This window comes from Pimephales promelas, chromosome 19 (assembly GCF_988280905.1).
Source record: "Pimephales promelas chromosome 19, fPimPro1.hap1.1, whole genome shotgun sequence".
In the NCBI taxonomy this organism is placed as follows: Eukaryota; Metazoa; Chordata; class Actinopteri; order Cypriniformes; family Leuciscidae; genus Pimephales; species Pimephales promelas.
In genome coordinates this window covers 7,300,189-7,320,527 of record NC_142787.1, presented here as the reverse complement: position 1 = coordinate 7,320,527, position 20,339 = coordinate 7,300,189, and the positions used below count along the sequence as shown (strand labels likewise).

Genomic DNA, 20,339 nt, shown 5'->3' with positions numbered 1-20,339 from the left:
TAGAATGAGTGGTGTTGGCTTGAGACTGTTGAATGGTGACTTAACACTACTTTGTCACCTGGTGAGCTAGCCATCTTTAATACCTTGTCAGTGGAAGCTAATGTGTATCTTACACCGTTACACTCGCCTGATAGTGTATACTGGATAGTGGCTCTACTTCTACTATCATTACTGAAGTGAAATGGTTTGCTGGTGTACAGTAACCTGGGTCGCCAGTAACAAACAATGAATGCACTTTGTTGGACAAACTACTTAGTTACACAATTATAAGCATTTTATCCACGTTATATGTTCTGCAAAAAAAAGTTTATATCGGCAGCATATCTGCATCATATACACCGTACCGAAATTTCTGTGATAGGCTCATATCGGCTGATAATATCGGAAGACCAATCCGATTATTACTGAAGTGAAATGGTTTGGTCGGGCTCTATGCTCATAGTATCTCCAGTGAACAGCTTCAGGCATTTGATGTTATAGGACAAGAAGGGTGAACAAAACTTATTTAACATATGCTGTAACCTATATCCACTAAGCTACTGAAAGAGTTGTTACCTGTAATCTCAGACAACCCGGTCTCATCCCAAATCGTCATATAACTGACGTTTTGGGACGTCTTTTGACCATACGTCAATATTCGCCTTTTTAGGGCCCCCTTAAACGTCGGTAGATGAGGTTATGGGATCCTAACTCTACCCCATACCTAAACTTAACCCTAAACCTAACCCGTCACCTAACTGACGTTAAAGGTAAAGCGTCACTTGTATGACGGCCCGGGATCGCCATCTACCGACGTTTAAGGGGGCCCTAAAAAGGCGAATATTGACGTATGGTCAAAATACGTCCCAAAACGTCAGTTATATGACGATTTGGGATGAGACTGTGTTATCTCAGAATATCCTCTGAAAATTATTAACTTTCCCTTTCTTAAGGGCATGTCCCAAAAACTTTCAAGCTGGCAGTAATCAAACCCTTATCAAGAAGACCCAGCTTGACCCAGGAGAACAGATTATCTCCCGTTTATGTCTAAAATGTTAGAAAAAGTAGTGTCCTCCCTATTTGTTTCTGCCACATAAAATATAATAAACATCCAAAACAGGCACAGAATCTAAAAAAATCAGTTTATTGCTCTCCATCATTAAATGCATTAGAATCCTTAAAAGAATACTAGCTACAAAACAAATATTGGGTTCTATGTAATGTGGAACTTAAACAACTGGTAAAACAAAGTAAAATGTAGAATACAAACATATTATGCTCATTGACTGTCTCTGTTGTCTATCCTTGTTATTGAACATGACAACATTAAAGGGTTAGTTCACCCAAAAATGAAAATTAAGTCATTAATTACTCACCCCCATGCTGTACCAACCCCGTAAGACCTTCGTTCGTCTTCGGAACACAAATAAAGATATTTTTGATTAAATTTGAGAGCTGTATAACTACCACATTGGCTCCTAAGGGACTGCCTCTTGACGGCCCAGAAAGTCAATGAAGAAAATGTTTAAATATCCCAAGTGACTACCGTGGCTCAACTATATGTTTATCAAGCGACGAGAATACTTTTTGTGCGAAAAAACAAACAAAAATAACGGGTTTATTCGACTATTCCTTTTCTTCCTTGTAGGCCAGAAACGAGACTTCCTTAGATTTCCACGACGCATGCGCGAGAATTGCGATCTCCTTACACTACTTCAGTTCAGTTCTCGCGCATGCGTCGTGGAAATCTAAGGAAGTCTCGTTTCTGGCCTACAAGGAAGAAAAGGAATAGTCGAATAAACTCGTTATTTTTGTTTGTTTTTTCGCACAAAAAGTATTCTCGTCGCTTGATAAACATATAGTTGAGCCACGGTAGTCACTTGGGATATTTAAACATTTTCTTCATTGACTTTCTGGGCCGTCAAGAGGCAGTCCCTTAGGAGCCAATGTGGTAGTTATACAGCTCTCAAATTTAATCAAAAATATCTTCATTTGTGTTCCGAAGACGAACGAAGGTCTTACGGGGTTGGTACAGCATGGGGGTGAGTAATTAATGACTTAATTTTCATTTTTGGGTGAACTAACCCTTTAAGCATGCCTACAAATGAACTTGTGCATGTGCATAAAAAAACCAAACACCAATTGCAAAAGCCTATATGGCACATACGTTTTAACTACATACCTTACATCGCCAGTTGGCAGAATGTACACGTGCACTAAAACATACATTACGTCACTACACAACGTCATCGTGCTACAGTCTACAGTGAGGAATACTTGACAACTGAAGTGTTTTCAACCACTGCTATAGTGTAAGTAACTTGGTAACTTTATTTAATAACTTTACATTATTATAATGAATATACTCACCAGTCTAGTGTTGACTACTGGAAAGAGAAGAGCTAGAAGGGCTCCATTCAGCATGTGGACCTGAAGTCTTCAAAATAACAACAACAAAAAATGTTAAAAATCACAGTAGAAAGCTCACAGCAACACTATATCTATCAACACTACAGGAACACAGTTATGCTGCCTTGAAGCAGACAAATATGTGGCATGCATAAAGAAGGCAATCCCGCAATACTTAAATAAGTTGTAAATAATAAAAAATACAAAAAGATATTCTAGACAGATAGATATCTCTGCTTTGCCAGAAGACTGTTAGCAGTGAGAGTATGCGCTTTTGCCAAGGAAATTATTGTGTCAAGGGGGAGTGGTTTAGCGATCTCTGCAGACTAGCCTATCTCGCAAGCTCCCCGATTTCAACGGGGAGAACTGGGAACTCTAGAACCAGAAAGAAAGATTCCTGATTTTAGACATACGTGACAAATAACAAATACATTACATCTTGACTACGGGTTTGAAAACCTCAGGAACCTAAGGAAATTAAACTGTTTCCTTAACCTTTGCAACGCTAATGAAATGATCATAATGAACTTTGTCTACTTGGGCGACAACTTCAAAAAGAAAAAGAAACATGGCACCTTATAAAAAAATAGGCCCATTTTATTCAAGACACCGTTTCACGCTGGCGAACGATCCCGGCTTAAAGGGTACATATCATTCTTTTAAATCATTCATTTTTACATATAAATCATTCCGTTGTGGTCTATATAAAACATAACTGCAATGCTTGGGTCTGAATTCCTCATTATTATAATAATAGCTATAGCTCCACAAGCCCCTTTTCTACCCCTTTTCTGATGTGCGTCTTTGAGTGACCCGTTTCAAAGCGGCCGCTTTAAATAAAAAGGAGATGCGTCATACCCCGCCTGCTCTCCAGGTCGATGAGTTCACGGTCGGTTCAAGTCCCCACGTTCGGCCATTACTGTAGTTTGATTAGAGATATTATTATATTATTATTATTATATACGATACCTTCAAAGAAAATTTTTATTCACACGTTAATAAAATGTCAACAACAGAAGACTTGTCCATCAAGCCTTACATATTCGAGCCAGAGCGAGCGAGTTGATAAAGATGACGACGAACCTGCAGAACAACCTCTTCATATGGATATATTGGTATGCGAGTTAACTGTTTTGTGTTATTAGTAAAAGTCGACTATTTCTCTTGTTAAAACAAGCACACTGACAAGATAAATGACTACGGTCTAATCTTACCACAAAAAAAACTGTATCGATAATATGATACGTTTAGAAAAGCATCAGAAAACACAGCAGCTAAATGACCATTGATGAAACTCAAGAACACTAATACTGCAGACGTGTAACGTTACTTCAAAACAAAAACAAAGAAGACAAAGGTACTGCTAAACCATGACCACCATGTGTTTTAAGAAAGTAAAGTACTTTATTTTTATTAACGATTACAGCTTATCGAATTGCTCTGTTCGTTGTCTCCAAAGATAGAAGGAATTTACCTCTCATTCAGAAGAAGTCAATCGGCAAACCCTTCTTTATACTGGCGGAGGTTGTTGTAGTGGGAATCCTTGAAGTGCTTCAGGTCACTAACGTACATCCAACAACCGAACATTTTGACTTGCCCTCTCGTAACTTCTGCATCATTGAGCTCGGACTACAAAATCGTAACGAGAAATAATAATGGCGGATTGCTCGAAGTGTTGGACCGGTATGTCCTTATTTGGCAGTTCCGCTGCAAATACAGTGATGTGATAGTTCAAAAAACGTCATAGAGAACAGAAAAATCTGAACAGGTTAAAAAATATGACCAAAACAGAATATAAAGATATAAACGAAGCACCTGAAGAGAATAATTTCATCTTTTCTAAACACTCCAAATATACAACAAAATGCATTTAAGGGATAAAAAAAGTGGATTTTGCATGATATGTCCCCTTTAAACGGCATCAATAGGCTAAAACGCGACATTGATTAGGCTTTTGTTCACACAGCGCGCGCTCCGTGACTGAACCATGGACTGAACGCAGCAATTGTTACTCTGTCCCCAACCTGGCGGCACCAATCCCGGGCTTTTTTGCGTTCACACAGGTGTTTGTTCTGTCACTGTGATATCAACATGCACTTATTCTTACAATCATCACCCGAATATCCACCTTTATCATGAACTTAAAATGAAGTTCTTTGCAAATTTCTTCTACAGTGTCAATTAAGGAAATTCATTTCAAGCACAAATTTGATGATGACAAAGAGGGAATTAAAGCTAAAGTTTTGTTATTTAAGCAAAAACTAAGAAAAGTTAAACAAACCCCTAACATTTTCAATAATTACATTAGACTAACCGAATCACAGGCTATCCTTGATAAAGTACAGCCAAACTGAAATGAGGGTACCTCCCCAAACTGATTTTGGAATGACTTCTAAGGCAGCATAACATTTTAAAGATCTACACCAAAATAGACAGAGCTTTTGTGATAATTAAGCAAATATATAAATATTTCTCCAGCCCCAAAGAGCTACCCTAAACCCCGCCCTTTACCTCAGGAGTACACATTAATAATGCTGAATCAAACAGTAATTCACACATAAAAGAGAACACTCATTATTTCACACATAAAAAGAGAACACTCATACAGTACCTATTCAGTTAAGCCTGCTTCCATTTATTCATGATCACAGGAATGCACAAAACAACTAAGTCTGGACTTAAATCCAAAGGCTTACATATTTAGAAAAATACTGATATTAAAATATGAAAATACTGAAAATACCATATGTTTACATCACATTTCTTTATAAAGAATGATCATTTCTATTAATTTTCCACAAAATTATGAAATATGAGGAAGTTTGAGTGATCTATCCAGTGTAACTTATTGTATACTGTCTTTTATCCTTGCAATCAGAGCAAGAAAGTTAACCAGAGTATCAAAATCTAGTATCAAACAAGACACAAAGGCACAGGGAAGAAACAAATGAAACATGAAACCAAACAAATATTTGATTGTAATCATATGTCCAAGTTCTTAAAGGTCCCTTTTAACAAGAGGTTACGGGTGTCCCCAGAATATATTTGTGAATTTTCAGCACAATATACCCCACAGTTAATTTATTATAACCATTTGAAAATGTAATTTTTGGGGTCTGTTTTAACAATGACCTGTTTTGGTGTGTACCACCCTAAATGTAAATGAGCAGCATCTCCCCGCCCTGCCTTTGCATGAGCATGTAACTTGCATACCTATGGCAATAAACAGTCTGTCGAAGCAGAATGGCTGAGAGAGAGAAACCCGGTGTTTTGTATGGCATTCAGCCGTTTGAACAGGAATCAGACCCAGATGACGAAGAGACTCCGGAAGAAGAAACACAAATAGTGTTTAAAGTAAAGATTGCAGCAGCATCTTTCATAAATCAAACAAAAATGTAAATGCCATAAGAATAGATGCCAGGTAGATTACCTGGGTAGAATACCACCTTAGACATCCATGATCAAGCATCATGAGGGACACAAAGAATCATCTGAGCGATTCTGCATTGAAAACTTCTGTGAGGGACACTTCTTGTCAGACTATTCTGGCTTCATGGATATATAGTGCTTTTTTGCTTCATGGTTTTCTGTGTCATCACATGGTATATATATGATGTGTTAACACACCTTGTTGTAAATTTGTAAACAGTTTTTAAAAGTAAAGTATCTATATAATCTTTTAACAAACTCTGCAACACATAAGTTGCATGTGCCTGTAACTATTTAAAGTTACAAGACTGTAAGATGGAGCTTATGTAAAAAAAAAAAACAGGTGAATGTACTTGTGGTTTAAATTTGCATTGTGTGAGGAGATATTAGAACTATCAAAGGGGGACCATGGTAATCCAAATGCTGTGGTTATGTGGTCACTTCTGAGGGTCTATTTAATGGTGCTTTTCCACTGCTTGGTATGGCTCGCTTTAAATGGTATGGCTCGCTTTTAATGGTACCACCTATGTTGAGGTTCCAAGCGAACCGTACCGATATTAAAATGTGACATTACAACAATACAGATCACTTATTGGTCAGCGAGAATCTTCACTACCAGCGTCATTGGATATGCAACACTAAACACGCTAGATTTAAATAGTCAGCAACAGCCACCACATTATTATTTTTCACACAATTTTTATTTTTAATGAAAAAAACTTCACATTAAGAAATGGCTGAATCATAGTGACCAGTCAGTAGATGAGGTGCAGATGTTCCTCTGGTACTAAACTGCAGTCGAAGTGCAAACCGAACCAAAGCAAGCCAAGCCGAGCCAAATTGTATCCATGCAATGGAAAAGCACCATAAGAGCAACACCTTTAAAGACTGCCTTTCACAACCACTAGTTGGCGCTGTTGGCCTTAGTCGACTAGTCGGAAACAAAATGATGACATATATTTATAGATACATATTTTTTGTGAACTATCCCTTTAAGTACAAGCGGCAGTACTATATACTATAAGCACTATAAAGGCCAATTTATACTTCTGCGTCGAGGGTACGCCGTAATGTGCGGCGTTGGCTACGCACGAAGGCGACGCCGTTATGAGCATTTATACTTCTGCGTTCAGGTCTTGTTGCTCTGCAGTACTGCTCCGAAACGCTAGTTGGCGGTGGAGAGTTTTAATGTTCCACTGTGTTTACATTCCTCGCGGCTAGGGTACTACAAGCAATAGCGATTGAAAGAGAGTGGATCATGTTGGAGTTGGAGCTTATTGAGGTGGAAAAACAGTTCACTTTAGTGAAATTACTAAAACTGAAAGGCAGAAATGAGAGAAGACGTCGGAGGAGATGGTACGTGTGGAAATCATAGACAGTGATGGAAATGCGTGAGAAGGTACGTGCGGAAATGCGTAGGAGGAAATGCGATGCTACCAAGCCGACCAATCACCGATCTTGCGGTCCGCGTCGTCGCGACGTGTAGTTACATTTTTGAGGAGGTGCGCGTCAGGCGACGGCGAAGGGTACGCGCAATGGGACGCGTCTGTGCGTATGCTACGCCGTACCTACTGCGCGCACCCTACGCAGAAGTATAAATTGGCCTTGAGGCGCACCTTCAATGACCTATTTTAGAACATTTTTCAAACGTTTGACTGGGTTTGCGTTATGCATCCACTAGATGTGCTAAAGGGAATGCAGCGAATGCGTGGCGTCGGAGGTGAGGCATTTATTTAGTAAGCGTGCGCGCGCTGGGGCGGGCACGTAACTTACATTCGCAGCCTGACTCGCTGACAGCAACAGCTGTTGAATGAGACGACCCGATTACTGTGAACGGGGAGCGCTTTATGCACATTCTGTGACGCGCGAGCAGCACCGGGGACAGTGTGTCTGTTTGTGTGTGTGTGTGTGTGTTAAGAGTGAGTGCTCGTGAGCGGGAGACACACATAACCTGATTTATACGAGGTTGAACTGGCCGTGTGACAAAGCGGGCATAAGATGGACACGAGCGCGAGCAATTGATCCATATATAATGCGCTCCAGATTATAATGCTTGAGAAAAGGCCAGATTGAGAAAATTAAAGGCTTTTAAGTTCGCCTTATAGTGCGGAAAATACGAGTACTACTGTCGCTTTTAGACCAGCATGTGACCCATATATAGACCCATATTACACACCAGATTTTCTCTCAAATGTTTGCTTTCACTTTAGACATATCCAATTCTGTTTATGTAAACATTGTGTGTATTTAACAGTATTAGCATAATAAGACTCGAAAGATAACTTAGTCCAGTATTCAGGCGCTGTTTGACAGGCTTCTGGTGCCTGTGAGCGTCGGGGGTATGCCACGCGCTCAGGAAAGCGCACGTTAGAACAGCGCGTGAATTAAATGTTTAACCGGCAAGGCTTATGCAAATAATGAACTTTTGTGAATTGCAGTGTCCCGTACCTATTCCTTAACGTGTGATGTGTAGGCTACGTCGCGTTGTACAGTTTAGACAGAGGCGCCAGAACTGATAGAATGCACTGTAACACGATACTACCATATTTCTTCAAAAGCAGATCGTGGAGACATTTACTATTCGTCATATCGCACACCCCTAGAATAAACCATTTAATGACTAGTCGTTGACTGTTATGCAAAACTAGTCGACTAGCAAAAATCAGTAGTTGTGAAACCCCTAATACTTAGACTTGATGACTGCAGCCAAAAAAATCTCAAAAGAGCTAAAGAGATACCCAAATCTCCTGGTCTTTGCTTTTGAGTTTGCTACAAAATAAGCAAACTCAAAAGCAAAATAGGCACCCATTTGCTTTAAATGCGTATAGAGAAAATTAATTCACCAGAGATGCACCGTTCGAATGGCCAACAATTGGAACTGGATGGGTTTTGCTTGTTTCATTTAGGCCGATCTATGTTCCGGATTTGCACACAAACTGCAGTGGAATCATGTCCCAAAATTACAAATGTCAATGTCATTTGTAAACCGTACGTTGACACAGGCCAGAGATGGGACACGCTGAAGATGCGAGGAGAACACAAAGAGGAGAGCACATGTGCGCCTAAAAGAGAAAATACTGTTTTTGTTTGTGCTTTGTGTACAGCAGGGAAACACTATATCGCAGCTGTTCCATAAGTCAGAGAGTACATTTGCATTTTCATTCAGTCCATCTGCTGTTTTGTTTTTGTTTTGTGCAGTTGTGTTTTGTATGCAGCATTAAATTACAAAGCTGAAAGTCAGGCCATTCTGTTTTTCCTTTAAATTTTGAAATTATACTTGTAAATGTTTTTGTTCAAGGTAAGTTTAGCCTGTAATAGTGCAAATAATGAAATGCATTTGCTTAAAAAAAATAACAGCAATTTCTTTATTTGCTATTTCCTCGTAAAAAAAAAAAGCCAATCGGTCATGAGAAAACATTATAAATGTATCCCTATGAATAATTCAGTTAAATTACTAAATATTAAAGAAGTAATATTATTTATCGTTTACACAGTTCTTTACATTTTTAGTTGGACTTTGGTTAAAAATATTCCTTGAAACCACATTAGGGAGATGAACAATATCTCTGGTGTTGAGTTCAAGTCAGTTCCAATATACTGGTCAAAAACAAGTCCCCATAATACAAAAGGAACCCAAAGCAGCCAAAGGCTAGCCTGGATGCCAGCCCGAACCTCGCCCAGGGCCGGATTATTCATAAGGGCACTTGGACCAGTGCCCAGGGGCACCAACCATTCACAACCACTAGGGGGGCACCACATGACAAGCTTAAAAAAATATTTTTCCTAAATTGCTGTTATTAACTTGAAATTCTTGAAAGACCATACATAACTCATTAATGAACACTAATTTAACAATAATAACAATAATAATAAATTATAAATAAATAACGATTACATGACCACTATCACTCCCCCCTCCCCAATCTGTCAGAGTTGAGTTGGTCCACAACAGGTACGCGCAAATGTGTCATTCATTTTTTTAACAGCTACAGAAAATGAATCTAAATCAAACATGGACAGATGTCAATTGAGTGGTTTTGCAAAAAGAAAGTTACAGAAAGACAAGGACGCTAGACGTTTAGCTACAATTCAAAATATTCCAGGGATCGAAAGTTTTGTTGTGAGAACATCACAGGAATTGCGATCACTAGCAGTGCTGAGTCTGACGGAGCCGGTGTTCTGACCATTAGTGCTGCCTTGTCGAAAAATGCTAACGTTACAGTAGCGCGAATCGAATCGTTTACAGAGTAATATTATAAGAAGTGGAGACGGTAACAAAGAAAAGGACTTTGGGCATGTAATTGCTTGAGCAAAATCAAGGAAGAAGCAGTTCTGCTAAACTTAATACATGAAAACTTTAACAGATTTAGTGTCTTATTTGTTCCCCACTAAATGTTCAGATTGTATACAATTATTGTGCACTTATGATTATTTTAGACTAAATTTTACTGCTGAGTTACCTACTAATCTAGTTTATAATAGATTTTTTGTCATAGGTTATGATCATATTTATTTATTGATTTTTTTATTTGTTATTTTTCTTTATAATGAAGTTGTCTGTATTAAGTAGATTGTGTTTAAGTAGATTGTGTTTTCTATGAAAACACTCCCTCAGAAACACATAGTGGGCTCAGATTGGTTAGTTTGGCCCGGTGTGTTGTGATTGGCTAAACTGTCGCTCACGTTGTCCGGAAGGTTTAACGCCCATTACCTTTACAGGCGGAACGTGAGCTCCGGTCCAGAATGTAAATATGTGTCGAACTGCAGTATCAGTTTGAGGCAGAATCAAAACCGAGAAACCCGCGATGAAGAGAGTCAAACAGAACCTCACCACACACGGCTCTTAATAAACGTTTCTGAATGATAATTTGCTAAATTTTTTAACTTTTTGCACGTTTGTTTTACACAATAGCATCTGACTGGCAAAAATAGCAACTGACTGGCTACTAATGTCATACTCAAACAGCGTTGGCATGTTTACGTTCTTGATCAAATCGAAAATAACGACATAAAGCATATATAGATGAAAAATACGTTTAAAACATTAGTACTTATAGAAATTTAAGATCCATAATGTTTGTACGAGTTTTTCGTGGACACAAAATAGCATAGGCTAACTAGTAGTGGCTATAAAGCCAGCGCTGGCATTTGAAAAAAAAAATAAAACACAAGGCTAACGTTACGTCTGGAATTATACATGCACATTTAAAATGATGAAGCCTACTTACAGATTGTGGCCCAACACTGCTGCCTCTTGTTTTAAAGTCAGAACTGCTTCATGTTTCTTGTTGAATCTGGAGTTGAACTCATGGAGATTCTGGAAGCTGTCTTCCGTAAAATGCGCAGCACAGAGAGCTAGATTACGATCGTCATTTTCAGGAACATAATCAAACATAAATTGTATCCATTGTTGAGGAAGTATAGCGTCCGTGGGAAGCCCGAAACACAGAAGACCTGACAGCTGCGTGAACAACACACTTGACGAGTCAACGTGCCTCAGAAATATACGCATGCCATTTTCTGCATATTCTGAGGGAGGGGTTGATGCAAATGTGTGGGTTAGTGACATACCATAACCCAGCTGTAGTCCCAATCCAGTCGTTTTTGTAGGCAATTATACTTCCTGATTTTTAAAAGACGATATTTCTGCTTACATTGAACTTTCAGCGCTGCAACTTTGCAGATACTGTTCATGCACCAACAGCAACATTACACACTATTTAAAATGAAAAAAGTGACATCGCAGTCAACCCCCCCTTTAAGTTTCTCCAGCTCTCCCCAGGTTGGCAAAAAACACATCTCAAAATGCATCAGATTGATGCTTTAAAATATGGAATATTTAAAATTTTCTCACGGGGGAGCATGCCCCCGGACCCCCCTAGAGGGGTAATAAAACCTTCTCACTTTTTTCACCCTGACCCATATTCATGCCTGTAAAGGTAAGAAAGCTGATAGATGTATTATTATTTACGTTAGGCAAATGCGAATTGACGGTATCAATTAATTTATGTACATTTTGAATTTTACATATTTAAATATAGGGGGCCTTTTGAGGTAAAGTGCCCATGGGCACCACCCTGTCTTAAAGGTGCATTGCGCAACATTTCATGTTAAAAATAGCCGTTTTCTAACCCATACATGCTTAAACAATCGCCTGATGGGCTGAATGAGCCCTTCACTGATCACTGAGATCGCCTCTATAATCCTGTACAGTAAAATAAATAAGAGGGATTCGGGCTCGAATCTGAGACTGGCCGTGACGTCATGCGCGTTCACGCTCGCCTGGCTATGTGCCTATGTCTTGCAGGTAGTGTATTCCCGCCATTCTCCGTATCAGAGAAGACAACTCAAGCGTCACAACTTTAGTCAACTTTCCACAAAAGTAGAAGATGGATTCAAAGGAGCTATTTAGCCTACACCTGGTAAACTTCATGCGTTTTCTGTGATCGGATAGCTATTCGATCGTGAAAAGACCAGGTTGCCCTCCGAAATGCATTAGAGACGGATTTGAATCTGATCGCTCAAATCACTTGAGGACGTGTTCTGGGCCGTATTCCAGACAAAACTGGACAAGTGTAAATGCATCTGGTTGTTGAAAGCAGGCTATAGGTTATGTCATGTTATTTTAGTCATATATGGCGACGCGCATCACCTCAGATGAGCAGCTGAGCGTCTATTCATAAAGCCAGTGCGCCGCAATCTATTGCAAATCAAAGTGAAAGTAAGTCGCAGACGCTTAACACTACCATCTTCGTTAAAAGTAAAGAAATGAAATGATCTTTACCAGGCAACCAGGGCTGTTGCCGCTCTCTCTTATTGCTGTATTTGCTGATTTTGAAATTAGCCGATGATTAATAAAATGCAGCTCATATCTGTTGCTTTCGGTGACGTGCACTTCATGAATTCTGTAGCCAATATAGCGCAGGAATTGAAGATCAGATTATATCTGTTTTGCAAAAACACATTTATGTGACCAGGTGTAATGGAATCGATCTGAGAAAACGCATTGTGGCCAGGTGTAAACAGCCCCAAAGAGACCGGCTTGTAGTTCATTCCAAACCCCAACGCAAACTCCACGTGAGACAAAGACAATACAACTTCTGTCTGTCCAGTGCCAGGCGTCGGAATAAGACGAGAGTCAACATCGGGAAGCTTTCAACAAACGGAGAGATCTCCGGTCTGCTCTAGGGCTCAAAGGGGTCCTATACAAAGTAATAACTTATATTGTTCATGAACGTGTTTCCATAATTATACAATCATACGTGGCTACAGTAAGCACATAAAACAGTTCAATATAGAGATAGATGGAAACAAAAACTGAAGTTTTCTACTACCCTTGTTTTCCCCTCACACACACATAAGTGTGTAGGCTAGGGCTGCAACTAACGACTATTTTAATAGTCGACTAGTCACCGACTATTGAAACGATTAGTCGACTAATCGGATAATTATTACATTTTTCTAAAATTTAGCATGAATTGCTTTAATTCTGTGGAAAATGATAGTAAACACAAGAAAGAAGGGGGTACTTCAATGAAAAATGCATATTTTATTGAACTTTGCTGCTGATAGGCCGATTCATACTAAAAGTAAATAAAAAATGCCCTGTCTAAAACCAATTAGGCAGAGTGCTTGGTCAGTATAGACATAAATATATAAATAGAGAAACTCTATAATTTTTATAAAGGCCAGGCACATTTGTTTTACAAGAAAAAATAAATTAATATCAAGTAAACATTTTCTTCCTGTAGCTAAACCAGGGGCAGGCACATTAGCAGCAATAAAACAGTAAACAAAAATATTAAGTGCATTTTGTGAGATACATTCAGTGGTCAATCTGTTGCAAAATAACTTTACTACTCGTGATCCAAAACAAAACGTATTGACTTCCATGTTATTTGCCCTATTTTCCGCACTTTAAGGCGCACCTTCAATAAATGACCTATTTTAGAGAAGCGAATGTGCTCGGTCGAAAAAAAAAACATGTCTGGCGACAATTCGACAATGAAATTCATTGTCGACTATTTTTATTATCGATTTTTGTCGACAACGTCGACGAATCGTTGCAGCCCTAGTGTAGGCTACTCGAATGCCTTTCCTTTCATATATATTAAATGACCTGCAGATTTATAACTGTATTACCTCATTATGACTGTAACAAAAGATGTGTGCCGCACAGTGTGCGGCTGATGCTCCTTTGGTTATGAACAGCTCGTGCAAACGTGCGTGTATGTGTGTGTGAGCGCACACGCAGTTTCACTTGTCGCCAGAGGGGGCGTAGTTCTGCAAAAACTCAGAGACTTGCGTTTAGCTCCTTTAATACGGCCCTGACGCCCGTCCACAACATTTTTGGTTCAGGAATTTCGGTCTGGACTCGATCCATTGAGGAGTAATTGATCAGTCAAAAAATGATCGGGCCAATCAAATTGCCAGGGTGGGCTTTAAGGGATGATGGAAAGATGATCTGCAAGGACGTAATCATCACGTCATCAAAGAGTGCTTAACTGGTTTCCCTCAAAGATGACTGCAGCTGGAGAATTGAGATGTATAGATTCTAGGGGTGGGGGAAAAAATCGATTCTCGATGCATCGCGATGCGGACGTGGACGATCCTGAATCGATTCACAAATGTCAAAAAATCGATTTCAAAAAAAAAATTTTTTATATGTATTTATAATAACGTAATATTGACGGAACGCAAAAGACGGAACTCTGAAGCGTGGAAGTGCAGTGGCCGGACCGTCTGTGGCGTGCACAGAACAGAGATGAGCTGGCACGCGAGATCCAAACACCTTCCTTGTTAGGTTAAAAGCTGACGTGTGGAAATATTTTGGCTTCTGAAGTTGAAGGGGGAAAGGAGCTGGACAAGAGCCACACTAGTTGTACGCTTTGTGGAATAAAACCAACGACGGAAACACGACAAATATGATAAGCCATATGACGACACCTTTCCAGCCAGATGAGAAAAAACACTCGGCTGCACCAGTCGTTATATTATTTATTTACTACAAGTATGCTCCTAGTTCAAGCACACATTTATTTTCCTGGTCGTTCTTTGTAATGTTAATAAAATATATTGTACATTAATTCTTTATGGGTCATTACTTTGTACTTTTAAAGCAAATTATTTATAGTCACACACAAAAGATTCAGATAATCTATTTGTAACATTATAAATGTCTTGTACTTTAACTTTTGATCAACTTAATTTATCCTTGATGAATAAAAGTATAGATTTCTTTTTTCTTTTGCCCAAAAAATTAAATAAAAATTCTTACCGACTCCAAACATTTGAACGGTATTGTTTAATGTTACAAAAGCTTTCTATTTCAGATAAATGCTGTTCTTTTGAATTTCTAGGTGATTCTCTGAATCGGGTGCCCTTCAAGTCCACCAAACTTGCTTCAAATATTTTCAATTGAAGAAAATCACAAAATACATTTTAATGCTGTCAATTAATAGAACCAGGTGCATTTGCATTATAATGCAACAAAATTGCTTTTGAAAAAAAATTTAAAGTTAATACATTTAAAGATAATGAGTTGCCTAAGTAGTAGACAACAAGCATGTTTGCATGTCCTCACTAACCATCATTTTCAATGAATATCAAACAAATAAAAAGTGCAATTAATACCAAAATGTTGCTGCTGCTAATATAATCATATGTTGGTCTAGTGTATTTTCGTTTACTGTTGTGAAATGGAAAATCAATAATCGGTAATCGAGAATCGTTAATAATCGAAAATCGACTGTGATCGAATCGGGATTTCAATAATCGTAATCGAATCGATTTGGGAAATCAGACAGATTAACCACCCCTAATAGATTCCGTCGTCACGTCTGTTGTAAAATAAATCCACAGCGCATTCATTTTAATAGACGAACAGAGAACTGCAATCAAGGCATTTGTCGATGAGAAAGATATTTTTGCCGTCCTTCCTACATGATTCGCCAAAAGTGTAACTGATCAGCTGGCTCCGATGGTTGCTAAGAAGATGGGACGCAATGAAAAGCTTGTGGTCGTTGTGGTTTCTCCTTTGGTCGCACTCATGGAGGACCAAGTAAAAGAAGCAACACTCGTTATTTTACTTCTAAAATACAGTTGACAACTGTGATATGCAAAGTAGTTGCCTAACTGCATTGCTCTGATTGGTTGTAGGTCTACCGACTATCCAATTGAGTGTAGAGTTTTTTTTTTTTTTTTCTGGTTCGGTTAAGACACGCCTCATAATCAAAGCCCTATGGAGGAGTTTCAGACTCACAATCTCACTAGAATATGAGTATGACGAAGTCAGGCTAGCCAAAGGCATTACTTGGCTCAAAACCTCCTGCTTTGCAAATGCAAGCTAACAGGCATCTGATGTCATGAACACTCGTTTGCAGCAAATACACATTAATCTGTCACCTAGTAGAGTTCCTTGATGGTGTTTTAGTGAATGTATGGTGAAATGCATTAACACTCACCCAAGAGTTGAAGGTCACAATCTATTTTGAAATGTTTAGCCACAGCAGTCACTAAAGAGGTAAATGTCTCCAATACACTTGCTATAGTTTTTCACCTTAAAATGTAGAAAGCACAGGGAAAGGGGGCTAGATACAAGCACACGTGACCCATTTTGAAAGGGTCAAAATCAATTTATAATTCGACAAATGCTAAATTCAGGTCATCCCTGAGCTTATTTATTGCCATCTGGTGACATTACCAGTACAGCATGTCTAGCATGCATGACATTAGAAGCTCCTGTGAGGAAATTGTTACCACCATGTTAGTTATAACCACCATGTTAGTTATAATGGAAAGTCCAAATAGGGACATTAACACCGCTCTGTTAAAAAAGTTTTTTTTTTCTTCACAATTGCTTATGTTTATGTTCAGACACTAAATATTACACACTACTTACTTACACTACTTACATAAGGAGAAATTAAAGGAAAAATGTGGCTTCAATACAAGTTATGCTTAATGGACAGCTTGTGGTACAATGTTTATCATCAAGTCATGTTTCTTTATATATCGCTTTATACAACACTGATTGTTTCAAAGCAGATTTACATTGTGTCCAAGACACGATGTGATAAGATTGGATCCAAACAATTTTTCTGTTATTTACTTTTAATTTCAATTACAAAAACAAAATAAAATAACAAAACAATTTTTATTGTGATCTTTTGTTACTGTGTCACAGTAACATGTTACTGTGAAATATAAAAGTAAAAAAAAATTAGAGTTCTTGTCATAACCAGCTGCGACAGTGATATGCAAAGAGCTACAGTGGAATTCTATTTATAGAAAACAACAAAAGATTAGAATAAAAATTGTTTTGTTATTTTATTTAGTTGAAAAATGGTTTTGTGGCACTGTTCATTTTATTCTAATCTTATTTATTTTTTTTTTTTACACACATATATTTTGTTTTCCGCCTATACAATATTTTATTGTTCTTAATTAACTTAAACCGTTTAACTACTCACTACAATTAATTATCAATCTTTAAACTAATGCAATGGGTTTAATTTCGCCATTTGAAATGCCAGATGTGACCATTTCCAACGCATTTTGATGATGGTGGTGCGAAGGAGGTGCGTGTCGCCATAGTGAGAAGTACCAGCTAGGTAAGAAAATCTATTTATTTATTTTCTATTTTTTAAGTCTTGAGTTCTGAAAGCTTGTTTTAATGTTTTGTTTAGCAGCCGAGTATTGATTTTGATGAAATATGAGGAATATTGCAAAATTGTTGTAAAATGTGAGTTTAATTGCCTTTGTGGAAAGCTCATTATTCTCTGTAGTGTATGACAATACTTATGCTATGGAACAAAAGAATGGGACAGCATATTAAGTTAAGTAGATCGCTTCAGTCAACACCCTTAACTGGGTTGACCCCTTACTGGGTCGACATTTCATTCAGTAACATTAGGCAGTTTTGATGTATGCTTGTGCATCAGCAATGCTTCTACCAATTGTTTCTGCTTCTTCACCCGTGTATTGATCCAGAGATTTTTAGGGCATTATAACATTTTTTTTGCCATATCCCCATTTTTTATCACCAACATTTACTATGTACAACTTTTGATTCTAGTACACAACTTCCTGGGTCATTGTATGGTAATATCGGCATATGGTAAGGGTCGTGAAGCATCAGTAGCCATGTTTCCATCCACTTGTCAATCGAATTATCTGAAATTCGGTTAAAAAACTCATGCGGATAAAGCTGGTGAAAGTGTGTTTCCATCCAACGGCTTTAAAGCGAATAAAAACCTGTACGTAATGACGTCACATGCTGTTTTGCGATCAAATTGGTATATCGAATTGATTTGAGACATTTTAAGGTGTTTCCATTTATTTTCGCACTATATCGAACAACATTCAAGCAAACTTTTGCGAACAAAGTTTTGTTAGACAAAACGGATCGCGCCATCTACCAAAAATGATCAATATTTCACAAGTTGAAGGCTAATAATGCTTATGTGCCAGCTGATAGCGACATATGAATGGGATAATGTATGCGAGGCAGTTGTTGTATTCGCTATAACAACCGCCTCGCTATATATTATCCTGCTTATTACATATTAATCAACCAAATAAATAAATAAATCAATAATTTGACACAAAATATTGACTTAAAAACGAGTTTATTGATTTAAAAACGAGTATTGCTTCTGCTAAAGAAAATAGTCCGTTCCATCTCTGAACTGCGTCCATGGCAACGGTGTGTTATACTAGAAGCGCCGCAGTCTGTTAACTAGAAATAACAGACCACATTCTACATTACAATTCAACCAAGCCACGTAAAAACAATCAAAACTAACCTAAGAAAACAGCGACGCTATAAACATTGCTATGATGATGAAGATGCACGTATGCCCGACGACAGCGGAGGTGACTGTGGCGTGGGAACGACAGCGCTCCATCAGTTCTGGGAGATCGTGGTTCACGGAAACCCTTTGGTTGAAGCATCTTTTTGCTTTGTCCACGTTGACATGCGCCATGTGTGCGCAAACAGACTGGCCGGAAATGAACTCGTCTTCTGACGTGTTGCAACCATAAAAGGGCATAAAACTTAATCGCAATTCATTATTTATTCGGCAAATAACGTTTCCATCAGATTTTATCGCATTAGCCGTATATCGATCAAGAGAAAATCCGATGAGACCGAACGTATTTCATTTGAATCGATTTTCATGAAATTTCATCGAATTTTACTGTTTCCATAAGGCATTTTTCATTCGATATCACTTAATTCGGATAAAAACGTGTCGATGGAAACATGGCTAGTGACCTACTCCTGGTTGATTCAAAGTCAATGGGCCCTAATTTAACGCAAGCGTCCAGCGTGAAGCGCGAGTAACTTTGTGGGCGGGTCTTGGGCGCCGTTGCTATTTAACCAAAGTGTGCAAAAAAGAGTGTTCACAGCCGAGGAGACTGACGTTCTTGTCAGGGCAGTGAAAGACAAAGAAGTGATGTTGTGTGGGGATGGGAGATTTTTTTTCTGGTTCTTGACGGACAAACTAATTTGTCAGATGTCCTTAAACATGCGTCTTGCCACTATTGGGCAAACAGGTCTGATCCATCATTATGCATAAAAAAAAAAGTTTGGTTCCGGTTGTTTGTCAGTTGAGGTCATGCGTGAGATTTTTTTTTCCTCAGTGGCAGTAAGAAATATTGGAAAGATACTAGGCTACTTATATAAACATAACACTAAATGTCCAATAGGTGGCGGCAGGCAGCCGTATTAATGAGTAAGTCATTGATTCATTAATTCAAACGATTCGTTTAAATGGTTGATTCATTCAAGAATGAGACAGATGTTAATGAATGGGTCATTGAATCTTTGACTCAACCGATTCGTTCAAAATGGTGAATCATTCATGGAGGTTATGGAGAATAAGAATATCTCCTCCCAGTTGCCCACTGCATTAAAGTTTGGAAATACTGTTACCACAGATAAATTCTCAATAATCCAAAATTTTAACAAGCATTTTGCTGTGGCTGCTCATGCTTCTCATTTGTCTGCTCCTATCTCGGCTATGAGCTCTGTACCTACCACACCAACTTGTTCAAGCCATCCTAACTTTTCCTTTACGCAAATCCGGACAGCTGATGTTTTGAAAGAGCTGTTAAATCTAGATCCTTATAAATCTGCTGGTCTTGACAATCTGGACCCTTTCTTTCTAAAATTATCTGCGAAAATTATTGCAACTCCGATTACGAGCCTATTTAAAGGATTAGTTCACTTTTGAAAAAACTTTTGCTGATAATTTACTCACCCCCCTGTCATCCAAGATGTCCATGTCTTTCTTTCCTCAGTCGAAAAGAAATTTAGGTTTTTGATGAAAAGATTCCAGGATTTTTCTCCATATAATGGACTTCAATGGGAACCAGATGGTTCAAGGTCCAAAAGACAGTTAATAACGGTTTCAGATGCAGCTTCAAATGTCTTTAAACGATATCAGACGATGAATAAGGGTCTTATCATGCGAAACGATCGGTTATTTCAAAGCTTATTCCAAAAATGTAACTTTTCT

General features: G+C 38.3%; 1 protein-coding gene across 1 annotated transcript in view; it reads right to left on the bottom strand.

Moving 5' to 3' along the window:
* tmem164 (transmembrane protein 164) overlaps positions 1-20,339 on the bottom strand; it is a 56,815-nt gene that overhangs the window by 16,486 nt on the left and 19,990 nt on the right. Inside the window, exon 3 of the mRNA XM_039650276.2 lies at positions 2,350-2,416. Coding sequence (XP_039506210.2) covers positions 2,350-2,416 — 67 coding nt within the window. The remainder of the gene's footprint in view (positions 1-2,349; positions 2,417-20,339) is intronic.